The sequence below is a fragment of the Notamacropus eugenii genome, chromosome 2 (assembly GCF_028372415.1).
Source record: "Notamacropus eugenii isolate mMacEug1 chromosome 2, mMacEug1.pri_v2, whole genome shotgun sequence".
In the NCBI taxonomy this organism is placed as follows: domain Eukaryota; kingdom Metazoa; phylum Chordata; class Mammalia; order Diprotodontia; family Macropodidae; genus Notamacropus; species Notamacropus eugenii.
Genome location: NC_092873.1, coordinates 328,794,500 through 328,812,878, shown reverse-complemented (window position 1 = coordinate 328,812,878; position 18,379 = coordinate 328,794,500). Strand labels below are relative to the sequence as shown.

At 36.7% G+C, this 18,379-nt stretch overlaps 1 protein-coding gene across 7 annotated transcripts in view; it reads right to left on the bottom strand.

Annotated features, from left to right (window-relative positions):
- HELZ (helicase with zinc finger) overlaps window positions 1-18,379 on the bottom strand; it is a 249,829-nt gene that overhangs the window by 116,131 nt on the left and 115,319 nt on the right. For 6 of the 7 annotated variants that reach the window (XM_072645466.1, XM_072645464.1, XM_072645469.1 and 3 more), the window contains 3 exons: window positions 14,376-14,506; window positions 745-924; window positions 97-201 (listed from right to left, as the gene is read on the bottom strand). In XM_072645466.1, coding sequence (XP_072501567.1) covers window positions 97-201; window positions 745-924; window positions 14,376-14,506 — 416 coding nt within the window. The remainder of the gene's footprint in view (window positions 1-96; window positions 202-744; window positions 925-14,375; window positions 14,507-18,379) is intronic. The other variant, XM_072645471.1, reaches the window with a different exon arrangement.

The window sequence follows — 18,379 nt, the reverse complement described above, 5'->3', positions numbered from 1 at the left end:
TAAATTTTTCAAAGTTATTGAAATTATCTTATAGACACCTTTTCTTAAGAATAATAAAGGTATGTTTATAGATATATAATAAGCCTTAAAAAATACCTGAGAGGTCTCGCCTGGGGATTGCCTGCTTCTACATATGGATGTAAATAATCCTTTATGTAGAGATCAGCAGCACTATTAGAATGGGTGCAAATGAGAATCCTGCTGGAATAAATGGTGCAAATAAAAAGAATGATAAAACACAAAACAATCAAAGTAGTAAAATATCCAAAAAAAAGCAGACAGTGGCCATCTTTCCATATAATTCTCTGAAACTGTGCACTAATCTCCATGATATATGATTTAATGAAGCTTTTATGAAATTATGTTCATCTTTAAACCATCAAAAGAATTACATTTTACAACAAATTACTTCTAAAAGCTTTCATGTAAGATAATAATATATTATATATAATACAATACATGCAATAGCAGAATGGAGATCTAACTCATATCATAATTTTAAATATACAATGGAGAGCTTTCTTAACTATTTAAATGCAATTACTCTCTGTACCGAAAACTTTTTTAAAAATAGATAATTCTAAGAATGATTAAACATTAATGCCACCAAAATACTGAAAAAATTTTTTAAGCTCAAAGAATTTTTGTTCTACCTTATACTGGCCTTCCCTTAGTATTTAAGGTGAAAAAATTTGCTATTTATATTGCTAACTAAATATCTAAATTTCTATACCACTATCTCACCTAGTATCCTGTTGTTGGAGAATGTGCTTGACTGCCTGAGCTAGAGTAAAGGTTTTGCCTGTCCCATAGGGACCAATGATAAGAACAGGAGGCAGCTGTATTGAAAGTGGGGTGGTAATAGCCAGAACAGCCTCCTTCTGTTTTGCATTTAGTCGAGGATCCAACTGCTCATCCCATTGCCTGTATTAAAAAAAAAAAAATTGAAAATTATTTTCAACATACCAGGTTATTTAACTAATGAACAATAAACAATAAACATTTAAAATAGCTAGAAAACTATTGCTTATTCTGAAAGTATATTTTTTAATGGCACCATTCAATTTTGTCATGGAATGATTTACAATTAAACCAAGTTAAAATAAAAATTAACCTTAAAGATGGATTTACTTTGGGTAATAAAAGATTTTAATAAGTTATCTGAAGAAATCACCAACCACCTATTACCATTTTTTAAATTCAGAGTGATATTAAATCTATCAAAAAAACCTTAGCATTGTTAACGTTTTAATATATAATTTTAATACAATTTATGAAAGTATCTGAGAAAAACACATATATTAGTGCAAAAATACACAGAGATATACAGAAATATATTGCAGAAATCCTAGGTCATCTCTTTACATTGTGAACATACAAAAACTGAGAGAGAATCCATTGCCAATTCATCAAAGATTTATTCTGGAAAGCTAAAAAATTATGTATTCTGGGTCTAGACACTGAAAACATATCTCAAAGATTGGCTTTGTTTTCACACCAACACTATTTTCATTCAAAGATGTCAAGTGTTTAGAAAATGGCAGCATAATTCAAGAATACCTAAAAAGGTTACAAGCTTTTCAATGATATAAACGTAAGTATACCATGCAGTGAACACCTGCCACAGTGATACTGTCATAATTTGGCTGGGCTTGGAAGACTTGCACTGGGATAGAATGGCACTAATAAAAGTGAGTAGGGAATTAATCATATGCTTTCCCATCAACACTATAACAACTCAGACACATAGTCTAAGTTCAATGAGGAAGACAACAGGTACAGGAAGTAAAAGAAGACAACTAATTAGAAGAAAAATCTAAGAAAATTGTAATCAGAATGTCTGCCAGACTTTTAGTGTAATATGAGTAGACAGCTCTAATAGCAAAATGTACTCTACGTGAAGACAAGGGCTAATTTAAATATTCACATAAAAAAAGCTACAGAAAAATCCCTTTATAAACACTGTAGTGCTATGTTATAGAGCGCTATTTAAAAGAAAACAAAAATGGAAAAAATTTACAAAGGTTTGTCCCTTGGACACACTAACCTTGCATTTCGTAACACCTTTCTATCTGTAGGTCACATTTCAGGAAACCTTAGTGATCTGGAATATGGCCAAGAAGTCAGCATTTTCTTTATAGTTTTATTTATTTCTTCTTAGATTTCGAAATTCATTTCCACAAAATTTTGAGTTCCAATTTTTTTCCCCATCTCTCCTCTCCCCCCACCCCATAACACCGTGCATTCTGATCACCCCTTCCCTCGATGTACCCTCCCTTCTATTACACCCCAACCTTCACTTATGCCATCTTCTCTTTTTTCTTGAAGGCCAAGATAGATTTCTATACCCCATTACCTATATTTCTTATTTTCCAGTCATATGCAATAACAATTATCAACCTCTGTTCCTAAATCTTTAAGTTCCAACTTCTCTCCCTTCTTCCCTCCCCACCCATCCCCACCGAGAAGGCAAGCAATTCAATACAGGCTATATAGGTGTGATTTTGCAAAAGACTTCCATAATAGTCATGCTGTGTAAGACTAACTATATTTCCCTCCATCCTACCCAGTCCCCCATTTATTCTATTTTCCCATTTGACCTTATTCCTCCCCCAAAGTGTTTACTTCTAATTATTCCCTTCCCCCATTTGCCCTCCCTTCCCCCTCACCCCACTTGTCCGCTTCTCTGCTACTTGCCTGTAGTATAAGCTAGATTTTCATACCAAGTTGAGTAAGCATGTTATTCCTTCCTTAAGCCATATGTGAAGAGAGTAAGCTTCACCTTTCCCCTCACCTCCTCCCTTATCTCCTCCATTGAAAAAGATTTTTCTTATCTCTTTTATGAGATAGTTTGCTCCATGCCATTTCTCCCTTTCTCCTCCCAATATATTCCTCTCTCACCCCTTAATTTTATTTTTTAGATATCATTCCTTCTGATTCAACTCACCCTGTGCTCTCTGTCTATATGTGTGTGTGTGTGTGTGTGTGTGTGTGTGTGTGTGTTTATAATCCCTCCACCTACACATATACTGAGAAAAGTCTGAAGAGTTACACATATTATCTTTCCATGTAGGAATGTAAACAGTTCAGCTCTAGAAAGTCCTTTATGATTTCTCTTTCCTGTTTACCTTTTCATGCTTCTCTTCATTCTTGTGTTTGAAGGTCAAATTTTCTCTTCTGGTCTTTTCCTCAAGAATGCGCGGAAGTCCTCTATATCACTGAATGACCATTTCTTCCCCTGAAGTATTATACTCAGTTTTGTTGGGTAGGTGATTCTTGGCTTTAATCCCAGTTCCTTTGATTTCTGGAATATCCTATTCCAAGCCCTTCGATCCCTTAATGTAGAAGCTGCCAGATCCTGTGTTATCCTGATTGTATTTCCACAATACTCAAACTGTTTCTTTCTAGTTGCTTGCAATATTTTCTCCTTGGCCTGGGAACTCTGAACTTAGGCCACAATACTCCTAGAAGTTCTCTTTTAGGGTCTCTTTCAGGAGGTGATTGGTGGATTCTTTCAATATTTATTTTACTCTCCGGTTCTAGAATATCAGGGCATTTTTCCTTGATAATTTCATGAAAGATAATGTCTAAGCTCTTTTTTTGATCATGGCTTTCAGGTACTTCCATAATTTTGTCTCTCCTGCATCTATTTTTCAGGTCAGTTGTTTTTCCAATGAGATATTTCACATTATCTTCTATTTTTTCATCCCTTTTTCTTTTGTTTTGCAACTTCTTGGTTTCTCATATATTTATTAGCTTCCCTCAGCTCCACTCTCATTTTTAAACAACTATTTTCTTCAGTGAGCTTTTGAATCTCCTTTTCCATTAGGCTAATTCTGCTTTCTAAAGCCTTCTTCTCCTCATTGGCTTTTTGGACCTCTTTCCAATTGAGATAGCCTATTTTTAAGGGGGGTTATTTTCCTCAGCATTTTTTTGGGTCTCCTTTAGCAAGCTGCTGACTTGCTTTGTAAGCTCTTCCATGGCCTGAGCCCATTGCACATTCATTTTGGAGGTACTGGATATAGAAGCCTTGATTTTGTCTGAAAGTATGCTTTGTTCTTTCTCATCCAAAAGGATGGAAGGAAATACCTGTTCACCAAGAAAGTAACCTTCTATGGTATTATTTTTTTTTCCCTTTTTTGGGCATTTTCTCAGCCAGTTACTTGACTTCTGAATCCTTTGTCAAGAGGAGGGTCCCAGTGCTCCTGCTCACCCCAGGATCATGCTCAGGGCTGAGATTCAGATCAGCTTCTCAATTCCCCCAGGGGCTTTATGTTCAGTGCTCCAACAATGGAACCGTGGGTACCAGCTGCCACCTGCTTACAGCAGTCTCCAGAAGCCTCAGCTGTCCAGCTTCTGTGGTCGCCTTGTGCTGGGGTCAGGGGTGGACTATGCTCCCTTCACACTCAGGTTGAAAAAGTCCTCTCGCTGACCTTGGGCATCTGTGGGTTTAGGGATCTACAAATCATTGCTGCTTCTGGGAATTTCATCCCCAAAGCCTGCTCTGGTCCTGCTCCTCCCAAAGTCATGGCCGAGGTTGGGCAGGGCTCTACTCTGCATCCGGTGCAACAGACCTTTCCTGTCAGCCTTACAGGTCACCCTGGACTAGAAATCTCCTCCACTCTGTCTTTCTGTGGCTTCTGCTGCACTAGAATTTGCTGAAAGTTTTTCTTTACAGGTATTTTATGGATTGTGGGGGAAGAACTAAAGTATGTACACCTTTCTACTCCACCATCTAGGCTCTGTGCCCCCTCAGAATTTTTTTTTAATAGGCTTCTAAGAAACTAAAATAAAGGTCACGCAGTCCATGCAATAAAATTAATGCATTTTCCCTCAGAGACATTTCTCAGACCTTCATTTAGACTTTATTTTGTATGTAGTTCTAATAAACTACAAAAATCAAACACAAATCCAAATTGCAGGAGTCTAGAGCCATTTACTGTAGAAGTCAACTACTCTATCCACTCAACAATCTTCAAAGTCATTATTATATTATGTGCACATGACATATCATATGGTGCAAAGAATAAAAAACTGGCCTCAGCACTAGAAAGAAGTGTAGAGAAGTCCTACTTTTAACACTAATTGTCTGATCATCTAATCTTTCAGCATTCCAGGCAATTCTACAGCATGTTAAGTTGTGGAAAAGGTGCCAACCTACATTGGTAAAGGCAATTTTCTCACCCAGGAGTTTCTTAGACTAATGAAGTCACAGATCCATTTTCTATCCCTATGTCTATCTATACTGAAATTACTATTGTTGTTGGTTGTTGTTGTTGTTAAAAATGATGATGCTAGGTTACTTTTGATATACCCTATTTAAGAAGCGAAGTAGAAAATGAATTTTTCAAGTATTTTATTCATAACATTTATGTCCAATAATTACTGAATAATTAAATAAACTGTAGTATGTTCATGTAATTCAATATGACAGTACCATTAAAATGGTAAATATAAAGTGTGAGAAAAAGAGAGTAGGAGTCCTGCTTCCTCAGACATTGCCATACAGGGAGTTGCTAAGAAAGGTAGAGAAGAGCACCCAAATGGTCTGGGCCTCCTAGCTCAAGGACGATAGAGCGAGTGAGATATGCAGAATGGCTCATACTCCACAGTTCGTGCATGAGTCACGGAAAACAAACTATTGCACATGACTAATGACCTTCACGCATATTAACTGACACACCTGACATAAAATTATGCCTTCATTTTCTGATCATAGGAATCTGTGTTGAAGTATGTTTGGGAGGAGGGAACACATCAAGGAGTGACATGTAGTGGGTGGGCCAGAAAGACTGTAACTCAGAAGAACAGGGATCAGTCCCAGTTCTGAAGAAAAGGACCAGGAAATACTAACCCCATAAAAAGGCTCATTTTGGCATCTGTCTGAGTGTATGCTCTTTGTGGGCAGCACCCATGTGCCAGGATTTGTAAATAAATCATCTTTCCTTGCCCATCCTGTTTTTGAGTTCTTTTCATGAGAATGGTATATTTCTCATATAAGGCAAACAAATACAGAAAGACTCATACAACGTGCTGCACAGTAGAATCAGAAGAGACAGAATTTTAAAAACACCAAGTACAATTTGAATTGCTGGAAAAAGAAAATACAGAAGGAACAAAAACATGAGTCAAAGGACAGGTCAGAAAGAGAAGACAGAATAGAAGAATTTTTATTGCTTGTTAGTAGCTTGTGAATATACTTGGTTAAGTCTTGCTAAAGGATGTAGGCTTAACATAATATTTTACCTTTGTCTTATAAGTTCATTTAATTCTTCTTATTAACAGTGTTTATATTTTTAATTTAAATATTTTATCAAAATTAGTAAAATGAAACTTTTTCATGCTTAAAGAGACAAGATTCAGTTAAATCATATACTCACAGCAAACAGGCCAGAGAGATTATCATCACACCTGGCCATCATCATATTACAAATGAGGAAACTGGGATTAGTGCCAGCTGGGCCTGATTCAAACACATCTCATGCTTCAGATTCATAATTCAGAAAAAAAATGATCACAATAAAAAAATGATAAGAAAAAAAGACATAAAATTGTCTTTTAAAAAAGAGGCTGGGGGAAGAAAAAGGGGAAGGCAGAGGCAAGGTGGCAGAGTAGAAGGACAGAACTACTCTTAGTTCTACCCCCAAAGCCCATAAAATACCTGTAAAAAATTACTCTAAACAAATTCTAGAGCAGCAGAAGCCACAAAATGACTGAGTGAAAGAGATTTCCACACAGAGGCAGCCTGGAAGGCCAACAGGAAAGGTTTATCACAGCAGGCTCAGAGAACTTACAGGACACTAAAGTATACCCTCCACTTGAAAAAGGACTCAAAAGTCAAGTAACTGGTTGGGAAAATGCCCAAAAAAGGGGGAAAAAAATAAGACTCTAGAAGGTTACTTTCTTGGTGAGCAGGTATTTTCTTCCATCCTTTCAGATGAGAAAGAATGATGCATACCATCAGAGAAAGACATAAAAGTCAAGGCTCCTGCATCCAAAATCTCCTAAATAAATTGCAATGGTCTCAGGCCATGGAAGAGTTCACAAAAGATTTTGAAAACCAAGTAAGAGAGGTGGAGGAAAAATTGGGAAAAGAAATGAGAGCTATGGAAGAAAATCACGAAAAGTGAATCAACAGTTTCCTAAAAGAGACCCCCAAAAATGCTGAAGAAAATAACAGCTGTAGAAATAGACTAACCCAAATGAAAAAAGAGGACCAAAAAGCCAATAAGGAGAAAAATGCTTTAAAAAGCAGAATCAGCCAAATGGAAAAAGAGGTTCAAAAGCTCACTGAAGAAAATAGTTCTTTAAAAATTAGAATGGAGCAGATGGAAGCTAATGACTTTATGAGAAACCAAGAAATTACAAAATAAAATGAAAAGACTGAAAAAATAGAAAACAATGTGAAATACTTCAATGAAGAACAATTGACCTGGAAAACAGATCCAGGAGAAACAATTTAAAAATTATGGGACTACCTGAAAGCCATGATCAAAAAGAGAGCCTAGACATCATCATTCATGAAGTTACCAAGGAAAACTGCCCTGATATTCCAGAACCAGAGGGTAAAATAAATATTGAAAGAATCCACCCATCATCTCCTTAAAGGGATCCAAAAAGAAAAACTCCTAGGAATTATGTAGCCAAATTCCAGAATTCCCAAGTCAAGGAGAAAATACTGCAAGCAGCCAGAAAGAAATAATTCAAGTATTGTGGAAATACAATCAGGATAACACAAGATCTAGCAGTTTCTACATTAAGGGATCACAGGGATTGGAATATGATATTCCAGACGTCAAAGGACCTAGGATTAAAATCAAAAATTACCTATCCAGCAAAACTGAGTATGATACTTCAGGGGAAAAAATGATCATTCAATAAAATGGAGGACTTTCAAGCATTTTTGATGAAAAGACTAGAGCTTTTATATATATATTGACCAGGCACAGGGTGAGTTGAATAGGAAGGGATGATATCTAAAAAAATAAAATTAAGGGTGAGAGAGGAATATACTCGATGGAGAAAGGGAGAAATAGAAAGGGGCAAATTATCTCTCAGAAAAGAGGCAAGAAAAAACTTTTTCAATGGAGGGGAAAAGGGGGGGAAGTGAGAGGGAAAAAGTGAAGCTTACTTTCATCACATTTGGCTTAAGGAGGGAATAACATGCACACTCAATTTGGCATGAAAATCTATATTACACCACAGGAAAGTAGGGGAGAAGAGATAAGTGGAGTGTGTATGGGGAATGATAGAAGGGAGGGCAAATTGGAGGAGGGAGTCATTAGAATTAAACACTTTTGGGGAGGGACAAAATTAAAAAACAAAATAGAATAAATGGGGGAGAGGATAGGATGGAGGGAAACAATTAGTCTTTCACAACATGACTATTATGGAAGTCTTTTGCATAACTACACTTGTATGTCCTATATTGAATTGCTTGCCTTCTCAGTGGGGATGGGTGGGGAGGGAGGAAGGGGGAGAACTTGGAACTCAAAGATTTAGGAACAAAGGCTGAGAATTGTTTTTGCATGCAACTGGGAAATAAGAAATACAGGTAATGAGGTACAGAAATCTATCTTGCCCTACAAGAAAAGAGAGAAGATAGGGATAAGGGAAGGGAGGGGTATGACAGATCGGAGGGCAAATTGGGGGAAGGGGTGATCAGAATACACTGTGTCTTGGGGGGAGGGGAGAGATGGGGAGAAAATTTGGAACTCAAAATCTTGTGGAAATGAATGTTGAAAACTAAAATAAATTTTTGAAAAAGAGTTGTACACATCTTTAAAAAAGAAAAAGGCTTACCTAGGTATAGCACGGAAAGGAAAGTAAGGATAGCCATGTCTGTATATAGAAACACAAGTAGTCAACAGATTGTGTAGGGCAGGATGGCAATGAGTCTAAGAGGCCCTGACTCCTTATGGGCAGGCCTTTTACGTCCTAAGCAACTAGAAATTAAGATCAATAACTCTAACCTAAGTCACTTGTACTGATTAAGTCTCACGGGAAGCTTCTATGCTTTTTTAGGAAAACTAGACCAATCAACACGGCAATACCTTAGGCAACTAGAAAGCCATATCAACAGGATCAAGCCTCAGCATTCAGACTTTATTGGTACAAGAAACTAAAGCTCATTCCACTGATGAAACTTCCCAACCAGTTTCTCTGCCTTTTATAGGGAAAAAATAGCCCAGAGAGAAATTGCTCATACCACAGGGTGTCAGAAAGGCAAAGTGATTTGCCCAAGGTCACTCTTCTATTAATCAATCAACCAATTAACAAACATTTAATAGGCAACTTCTTTGTGCCAAGCACTGGGCTAGGTGTTGGCAATACAAGTTGTATGTAAGATTGATTTTAGTTTGTTTACAGTGAATTTTTGTTATTCTTTCTTAGAAATTAGTTTCCCAGGATCCATGGCCAAAACAATCTCTATTTCCCAGGCTCATGACTTGTAAGATCTCCACCATACTTGCACAGCACTATATAATGATAAATAATAGAAACATTTGTGCTTAAAATTGCAAACATCCACTGCAACTGCACAGTTAATTATAACAGTGAGATAATGTAAATTTGCGAGGCTATTTATTGCTGGTAATATGTGTTCTTTGTCTGTTACCCTATAAAGCAAGTGGGCACTGGTCACTAAGTGGGGAAAGCATAGGGGAATATGACAGGGTAATGCTGTGTGTGCCTTGATCAGCCCCCAACAAGGCTTAGGGGGAATCTGTGTTTACCTCAACTGGTCCTCACTGAGGGGATTTAGGGAAGTGCACAAGCAGAAATGCTGTGCCTGTCTCAATTTACCCCTTCAAGACACAGGGGTAGTTGCCCCCCCCCGGCCCCGCCCGCTTCTAGCTGGCCCCTGCAAGAAGGGTGATTAGAGAATGCTGTAGAAGTTGGTGCTACCATTATCAGCAACTCCTATTGAGAAGAACAGACTAGAATAAAGTAAGATTATTAACCCCTCTGAAGCTGTCTCCCTGTCCTTCCCATCTGCCCAGATCAAGAGTAAACCAGCTACAGGCTGGAGATCAAAAACTCCCATGCCTCCTGTAAGCTATCTGTGAAGCACAAGTACAAAAAAAAAAAAAGGAACAATATCTATTCCCAGGGAGCAGCTCTTTTTGTGGTGGCAAAGAACTGAACATGATGGGGATAGCCATCATTTGGGGAATGGCTGAACAAGTTGTGGTATATGAATGCAATGAAATGTGACTGTGCTATTAGAAAAAATGAGCAGACAGACTTCAGAAAAACCTGGAAAGCCTTATATGAACTGATGCTGATTGAACTGAGAAGAGCCAGGATAACATCATACACAGTAACAACCACATTATACAGGTGACTAACTTTAATAGATATTATCTCTTCTTAGCAACGCAAAGATCTAAGACAACTCCAAAAGACTCATGATGGAAAATACTGTCCACATCCAGAAAAAGAACTATGGGGTCTAAATACAGACTGAAGCATAGTATTTGTTATCTCTTTTTTTTTCTTCTTTATCTTGGTTTCTCCCATTGGTTCTAATTCTTCTTTATAACAGGATTAATGTGAAAACATGTTTAATATGAATGTATATGTAGAGCCTGTATCAGACTGCATACTGTCTTGGGGTGGTGGAAGGGGGGAGATGAAGAGAAAATTTGGAACTCAAAATCTTATGAAAGTGAATATTGAAAACTAAAAATAAGTAAGTTTATTTTGTTTTTAAAAAAGTGAGAGACACCCGCACAAATCTTCTGCATTCCTATATATTAATAACAAAGTCCAACAGTAAGAGATAGAAAGAGAAAACCCATTTAATGCTAGGGTAGACACTATAAAATATTTGGGAGCCTACCTGCCAAAACAAACCCAGGGACTATATGAACACAATTACAAGACACTTTTGCACAAATACAGTCAGATCTAAGAAAGTGGAAAAACATCAGTTGCTCATGGGTAGGCCGAGTCAATATAATAAAGATGACAATTTTACCTAAATTAATTCACTTATTCAGTGCCATACCAATTAAACTATCAGATAATTACTTTCTAGAGCTAGATAAAATAATATCAAAATTCATCTGGAAGAACAAAAGATCCAGAATATCAAAGGGATGAATGAAAAGAAATGCTAGGGAAGGTGGCCTAGCGCTACCAGATCTCAAATTGTATTATAAAGCAGCAATTATCAAAACCACTTGGTACTGGCTAAGAAACAGAAGGGCAGACAAATTGAACAGGCTAGGTACTCAAGACACAGTAGGCAATGAATACAACAATCTCCTGTCTGATAAACCCAAGGACCCCAGCTTCTGGGATAAGAACTCACTGTTCGACAAAAATTGCTGGGACAACTGGATAACAGTGTGGCAGAAACTAGGCACAGACCCATGCCTGACACCCTACACAAGAATAAAGTCCAAATGGGCACATGATCTAGGTATAAAGATTGATGTCATGCACAAACTGGAGGAGCAAAGGATAATGTATTTATCAGATATATGGAGAAGGGAAAAATTTTTGACTAAAGAAGATACAGAAAGCATTATGAAGTGCAAGATGGATAATTTTGATTACATTAAACTGAAAACTTTTTGCACAACCAAACCCAATGCAACCAAAATTCAGAGGGATGTAGTATATTGGGAAAAAATTTTTAAAGCTAATCTTGGGGATAAAGGCCTCATTTCTACAATATATAGAGAACTGAGGCAAATGTAAAACAATACAAGTCATTCCCAAATTGATAAATGGTCAAAGGATATGAACAGGAAATTTTCAGAGGAAGAAATTAAAGTTATCTATAATCACATGAAAATTGCTGTAAATCACTTTTGATTAGAGAGATGCAAATGAAAACAACTCTGAGGTACCACATCACATCTATAAGACGGACAAACATGACAAAGCAGGAAAATGATAAATGCTGGAGAGGATGTGGGAAAGTTGAAACACTAATTCATTGTTGGTGGAGCTGTGAGCTCATCCAACCATTCTGGAGAGCAATTGGAACTTATGCCCAAAGGGCTACAAAAATGTGCACACCCTTTGACCCAGCAATATCGCTTCTAGGACTGTATCACCAAGAGAACATAAAAATGGGAAAGGGTTCCACATGTACAAAAGTATTTATAGCAGCACTCTTTGTAGTGGCCAAAAACTGGAAATCAAGGGGATGTCCATCAATTGGGGAATCGCTGAATAAATTATGGTATATGAATGTAATGGAATACTATTGCGCCATAAGAAATGACAAACAAGAAGACTTCAGAGAGGCCTGGAAAGACTTAAATGATCTGATGCTGAGTGAAAGGAGCAGAACCAGGAAAACTTTGTGCACATCAATGATCACAGTGTGCAAGAGTTTTTTCTGGTAGACTTGGATCTTCATGGCAATGCAAGAACATTAAAAAAAAAATTCCCAATGGTCTTCTAAGCAAAATGCCTTTCACATTCAGAGAAAGATTTATGGAATTCAATCGCAGAATGTAGCAGATCTTTTGTGTGTGTGTGTGTGTGTGTGTGTGTGTGTGTGTGTGTGTGTGTGTGTGTGTGTATTATGTTTTCGTTTGTTATATGATTTCTCCCATTTATTTTAGTTCTTCTACATATATGACTATAATGAAAATGTATTCAATAGGAACGTATGTGTAGATCCTATATAGAATTGTATGCCATCTTGGGGACGGAGGGGTGTTGTGAGGGGTAGGTGTGTGTGTGTGGGGGGGGGGGGGGGTAAAAATCTAAGTTTTATGGTAGTGATTATAGAGCATTAAAAATAAATAAAATGAATATATTATAAAAATAAATTAATTTAAAAAATTAAAATTTAAAAAAAGGTCATAAAAAAAGTGAGAGACTCTATAAAGCAAAAGTAAAGAGGACATTACATTCCAAGGAAGCAGAAATGGAGTAAAATGGGTAATAAACAGGGTCAGTGTGGCTAAATTATGATGTATAGGAGGGGGGAAAAAAAGCAGATGGAGAAGGACATTAAAAAGGTATGTTGGGACCAGGTTGTATAAAGCTTTAAAAGCTAAACAAAGAAGCTTATGTTTCATTCTAGAAGCATTAGGAAGCTAGAAGGGTTGAATGAGAGAATGTCTGACATGATCATATTTGAGTTTAAAGAAAATCATTTGGGCCACAGTGTTGGAGCAGTGGGAAACTTGAAGCACAGAGACCAATTATAAGACTGCTGCAATAACCTATGAGAAAGATGTATAAGTGGAGAGCAGTGATTATATAAATGAGATAAGATAAATGAGGTGTTGCTGTGTTTATACATTTGCATAATAACATTTTAAAAATAAACAGATCTCCAGTCTTTAAAATAGGTATTTCAAACGCCAAAGAACATTAAAGGATATGTAAAATGAATTGTACATACAATTAAAGCATTATAACAGTGTTTTAAGTTTTATACATATTCATAGTTGCTCATTTTAGTTCCATGTCTATTGATTGTTAAAGAGTAAATACTTTTTTTCAAAACAAATTAGCATCCCTAAAAACAGCTTAAGTTCAGTAACACAGAAAAATGATCATGGCTATTGGCAATTTCTGGAAAACCAATAAGTAGAAAAAACATGAAATTAATTTCCCTCTCTGTTTAATACCTCAAAGGTCATCTATAACAATAACCTCATTTTACCAGCAAGAATACAGGTCCAGAGAGGTGAAAGGACCTGCTGAAGGTTACACAAGTATAAGTTCCAAAGCTAGATTTTGAACCCAGGTCCTCTGATTTCATCTCCAATGTGTGTAGTTAGACCACAGACCAAGATTTTAAAAGTATCTATTCTAATAAGAAGTATTTATCATTTTTTAAATAGTATTTCAAAATAGTAAAAACTTTTTTGAAGAAAATGCGTATTATTCATCAATTGTCAACGTGACAGACATAATTCAAAGAAAACATAATTTACGTATTAATCTATTTAGAAGTAACTAGTACATGAAGCCATAAAGTGTACGGGAGGGGAAAAATGTGTAAGAAGGCAAGTTAAAAAGGACTTTATGAACTATCTTGTGAAAAATTAGCTATGAGAACAAATTTAGACAAGGTCTGAAGAGTCATACTTCCATAATTTACAGAAATTTCTAGTATTACATTCTAGTGTTTTCATATCATCAAACTGATGCAACCAAAAAAATACCCCTTGATTCTTTTATTTAAAGAAAGGTAGAAAACTAATTGGGCATCTCTGATTATAATTTTGTTTTCATAGCAACAGCATTTTCATTTATTCCTCCTCTATTACCACAATGCCAAACAAAGATTTTATATAAAGTATATATGTGTTTTAGAACACACCTTAACTGATATGAAAAAAATGGCATTAATATGAGTTTCAAGTATTATATTTTTTACATAATTGTACCTGTTGGGACTCCAAGGTATGGTGGGAGTCATGTTAACATCTGGAAAGAGAATACTGTTGTCTTTGATCCTGTCCAAAGCATAATGCATTTCACAGAGCGGTAATCGATTTAATTGAAACTGAAGTTCAACCTGCAAGCAAAAACATAAGAAAACCTTGAAGTATAATGGCAAATATCTGTATGAGAATGTATTTACACAAATCTTTGCATATGTTAGGGGAAAGAGACTTTTTCTACTTTGTCTATTTAATCCCTACTGCCTAAAACAATGCCTTATTTGTCCTAATTTGTTCTACATTTTTCTTTGACTGGTATCTTTATAGAAAGTTCTTGGGAAGAAATTTCCTCTACCAGTAAAAAAATCACTCAGTCAGTAAGCATTAAGTGCATACTATGAAACAAGCACAGTGTTAAGCAGTGGGGATACAAAGCAAAAGTAAAAAGGGTCCCTGTCCTCAAGGAGCTAACATAACTATCCTCACAATAACCATGGAAGGGAGATGCTATTTTTATAACGCCATTTTTACAAATGAGGAAACTGATGCAGACAGAGGGTAAGTGACTTATCTAAGGTTACACAGGTAGTATATAAGGCAGGATTCATACTCAGGTCTTCTTAATTCTGGAAGGTAACCTTAAATGGGAAGCTGGGAGCAGGAAAAAGTCTGCTGTAGAAGATGGTGCTTGAGCTGAGTCTAGAAGAAAGCCAAAGAGGCAGAGGTAAGAATGAAGAGCATTCTAGGCAGGGGGAACTGCCAATACAAAGGCCCAGAGCCTAGAGATGGACCTTCTATATGAGGGATATTATGTACACCAGTGTGGCTAGACCATAAAGTGTACAGGAGGGGAAAAATGTGTAAGAAGGCAAGTTAAAAAGGACTTTACAAGCCAAACAGGTGATTTTATATTGAATCCTTACTGAATACTTTTTCAACTGAATTGGAGATGCCAAAGAGGAAGTGCTTCCCAATTTTGTTCACCATGATTATGGTCATACTTGGGATCATGCTACTTTTCTCTTTATTATGTTAAATAGATTTAGCTAGCTGCTCAGATTTAGCACTTGGTATTATCTTGGTCAGTCACCTAAAACTTAGGATTAGGTCCTCAAGCTTCAAAGACTCAGGAATCAGAATTAGTTTGCATATCTATAGGTGAGTTGACTCTAACAAAATAACTCATTGTAACCAAATTCAGAGGATTCATGACAAGATCACAGAGTGATCTAATAAGAAATAAAACTGTGAAGTAGACTGAATATTAATATTAACTAGCCATCATCTTTGCTTCCCACTAGGAAAATCTACATGGAAGATCAAATTAATCAGAAGGCTAGTAAGTAAGCACAGAGTCAAAATTTTTTTTTAATTCAATAATCTAAATGGATTATTGAGACCCATCTATGAGACCCATCTTCACTACAGGGGAATACTTGCAAATAGGCTATAAACTGATCAGAGCACTCTTTCTCCTGTGTAACCATTGGCAATTTTTAAATTTTTTGGCTCTCCTTTCTTTAAGTCTCCATTCCGAACATCATAACATGTAGGTAATTAAATAAGGTATAATTTATTTCAAATTAATTTCTCCCTAATCTGATTTCAGAAGATCGCTACCCATCCCTTTGATAATCAGGTATGTACCTTGATATCCTCACAATTACATTTGAAAGACAGATTCTACTAAAAAAACTCTGCTTTCCAGTAAGTGAAAAATTGATTTCCCTACTCAGGTTTAAAGACAAATGCTATGTAAGCATGTCACTAAACTGGATGAGAAAATGATGAGGAAATCTGAAAATGAAAAAATACATCACAGGTTACTTCAAAATAAAAAGATAATTATTAATTATTGCTGAATGCATTATTTATTTCTACTCCAACCATACAGAGTAAAAAGGTACCTATATTTTTTTAAAACAATTAAACTTGGGGGGCAGAGCCAAGATAGCTGAGTAAAAGCAGAGACTTCCCTGAGCTCTCCTCCAAATACCTATAAAAAAATGACAAAACAAATTCCAGGGCTACAGAACCCACAAAATGACAGAGTGAAACAAATCCCCAGCCCAAGACAACCTACAAAGTCAACAGGAAGGGTCTCTCTCACTGAGCAGTGAGCAAAGCATAGTCCAGCATGGGCTGCTCTGGTGCAGACTGGCCAGAGCATGCTTTGAGGGACTGAATCACTGGCAGCTGTGGCAGTTTCCAAACTTCTCAATCTACAAATGCCAGAAAGGCCAGTGGGAAAATTCTATGGGACTAGGGTAAAAGAGGAGCACACAGTCTGTCCAGGTCCAGCCCTGGGCCCAGAACAGTGAGGGGTTGGTGGGGAGAGCCCACAGTTGTAGCAGCAACAGCAGTAACAGAGGCTACTTCCAGAGCTCTGGGTCCACAGAAGGTGGGGGATTGAGAGGCTGATACAAAAACCTGAAGCCTGGGACAGTACACATACCACCACCCCCACTGGAAGCAGAGCCCTTCCTTGACAAAGAGTTAGAAAGTCAAGTATTTGGCTGGGAAGATGAGTGAATATCATGAAAGAACTCAGACCATAGAATTTTACTTTGGTGACAAAGATCAAAATGTACAACCAGAAGAACACAACAAAGTCAAAGCTCCCACATCCAAAGCCTCCAAGAAAAATATGAATTGGTGTCAGGTCATGGAAGAGTTCAAAAAGAATTTTGAAAATCAGGTAAGAGAAGTAGAGGAAAAATTGGGAAGAAAAATGAGAGTAATGCAAGAAAATCATGAAAAATGAGTCAACAGCTTACTAAAGGAGACTCAAAACAATATTGAGGAAAATAACACCTTAAAACATAGACTAACCCAAATGCAAAAGAAGTCCAAAAAGCCAATGGGGAGAAGAATACCTTAAAAAACAGGACTGACCAAATGGAAAAGATCCAAAAGCTCACTGAAGAAAATGATTCCTTCAAAATTTGAATGCAGCAAAAGGAAGCTAATGCCTTTATGAGAAATCTAGAAATTATAAAACAGAACCAAAAGAATGTAAAAATAGAAGATAATGTGAAATATCTCATTAGAACAAAAACTAACCTGAAAAATAGATCCATGACAAAATATTTAAAAATTACTAAACTACCTGAAAGCCATGATCAAAAAAGAGCCTAGACATCATCTTTCATGAAATTATCAGGGAAAATTGCCCTGATATTCTAGAACCAGAGGGTAAAATAGAAATGGAAAGAATCAACCAATCACTTCCTGAAAGAGATCTCAAAAGGAAAACTCCTAGGAATATGTAGCCAAATTCCAGAGCTTCCAGGTCAAGGAGAAAATACTGCAAGTAGCCAGAAAGAAATAATTTGAGTCCCAGCAAAATTGGGTATAATCCTTCAAGGGGACAAAAACTGACCTTAAATGAAATAGAGGACTTTCAAACACTGTTTATGAAAAGACCAGAACTAACTTTCAAATACAAGAATCAAGGGAAGCATGAAAAGGTAAGCAGGAAAGAGAAATCATAAGAGACTTATTAAAGTTGAACTGTTTACATCCTACATGGAACGATGATATTCGTAACTCATGAGACCTTTCTCAGTATAAGGGTAGTTGGAGAAGATAGATAAATAGATGGATGGATGGTTGGATAGACAGATAGATAGAAGGATAGATGGATGGATGGCACAGGGTGAGTTGAATATGAAGGGATGATATCTAAAAAATACAATTAAAGGGTGAGAGAGGAATATATTGGGAGGAGAAAGGGAGAGATAGAATGGGGTAAATTATCTCACATAAAAAAAAGCAAGAAAAAGGTTTCACAATGGAGGGGAAGAAGAGGGAGGTAAGAAGAAATAAGTGAACCTTACTCTTATCAGATTTGGCTTAAGGAGGGAATAACATACACACTCAATTGGGTATCTTATCCTGCAGAAAAGTAGGGGGAAGGGGATAAAAGAGGGAGGATGACAGAAGGGACAGCAGATTGGGAGAGAGGATAGTCAGAAGCAAACATTTTTGAAGAGACAGAGTCAAAG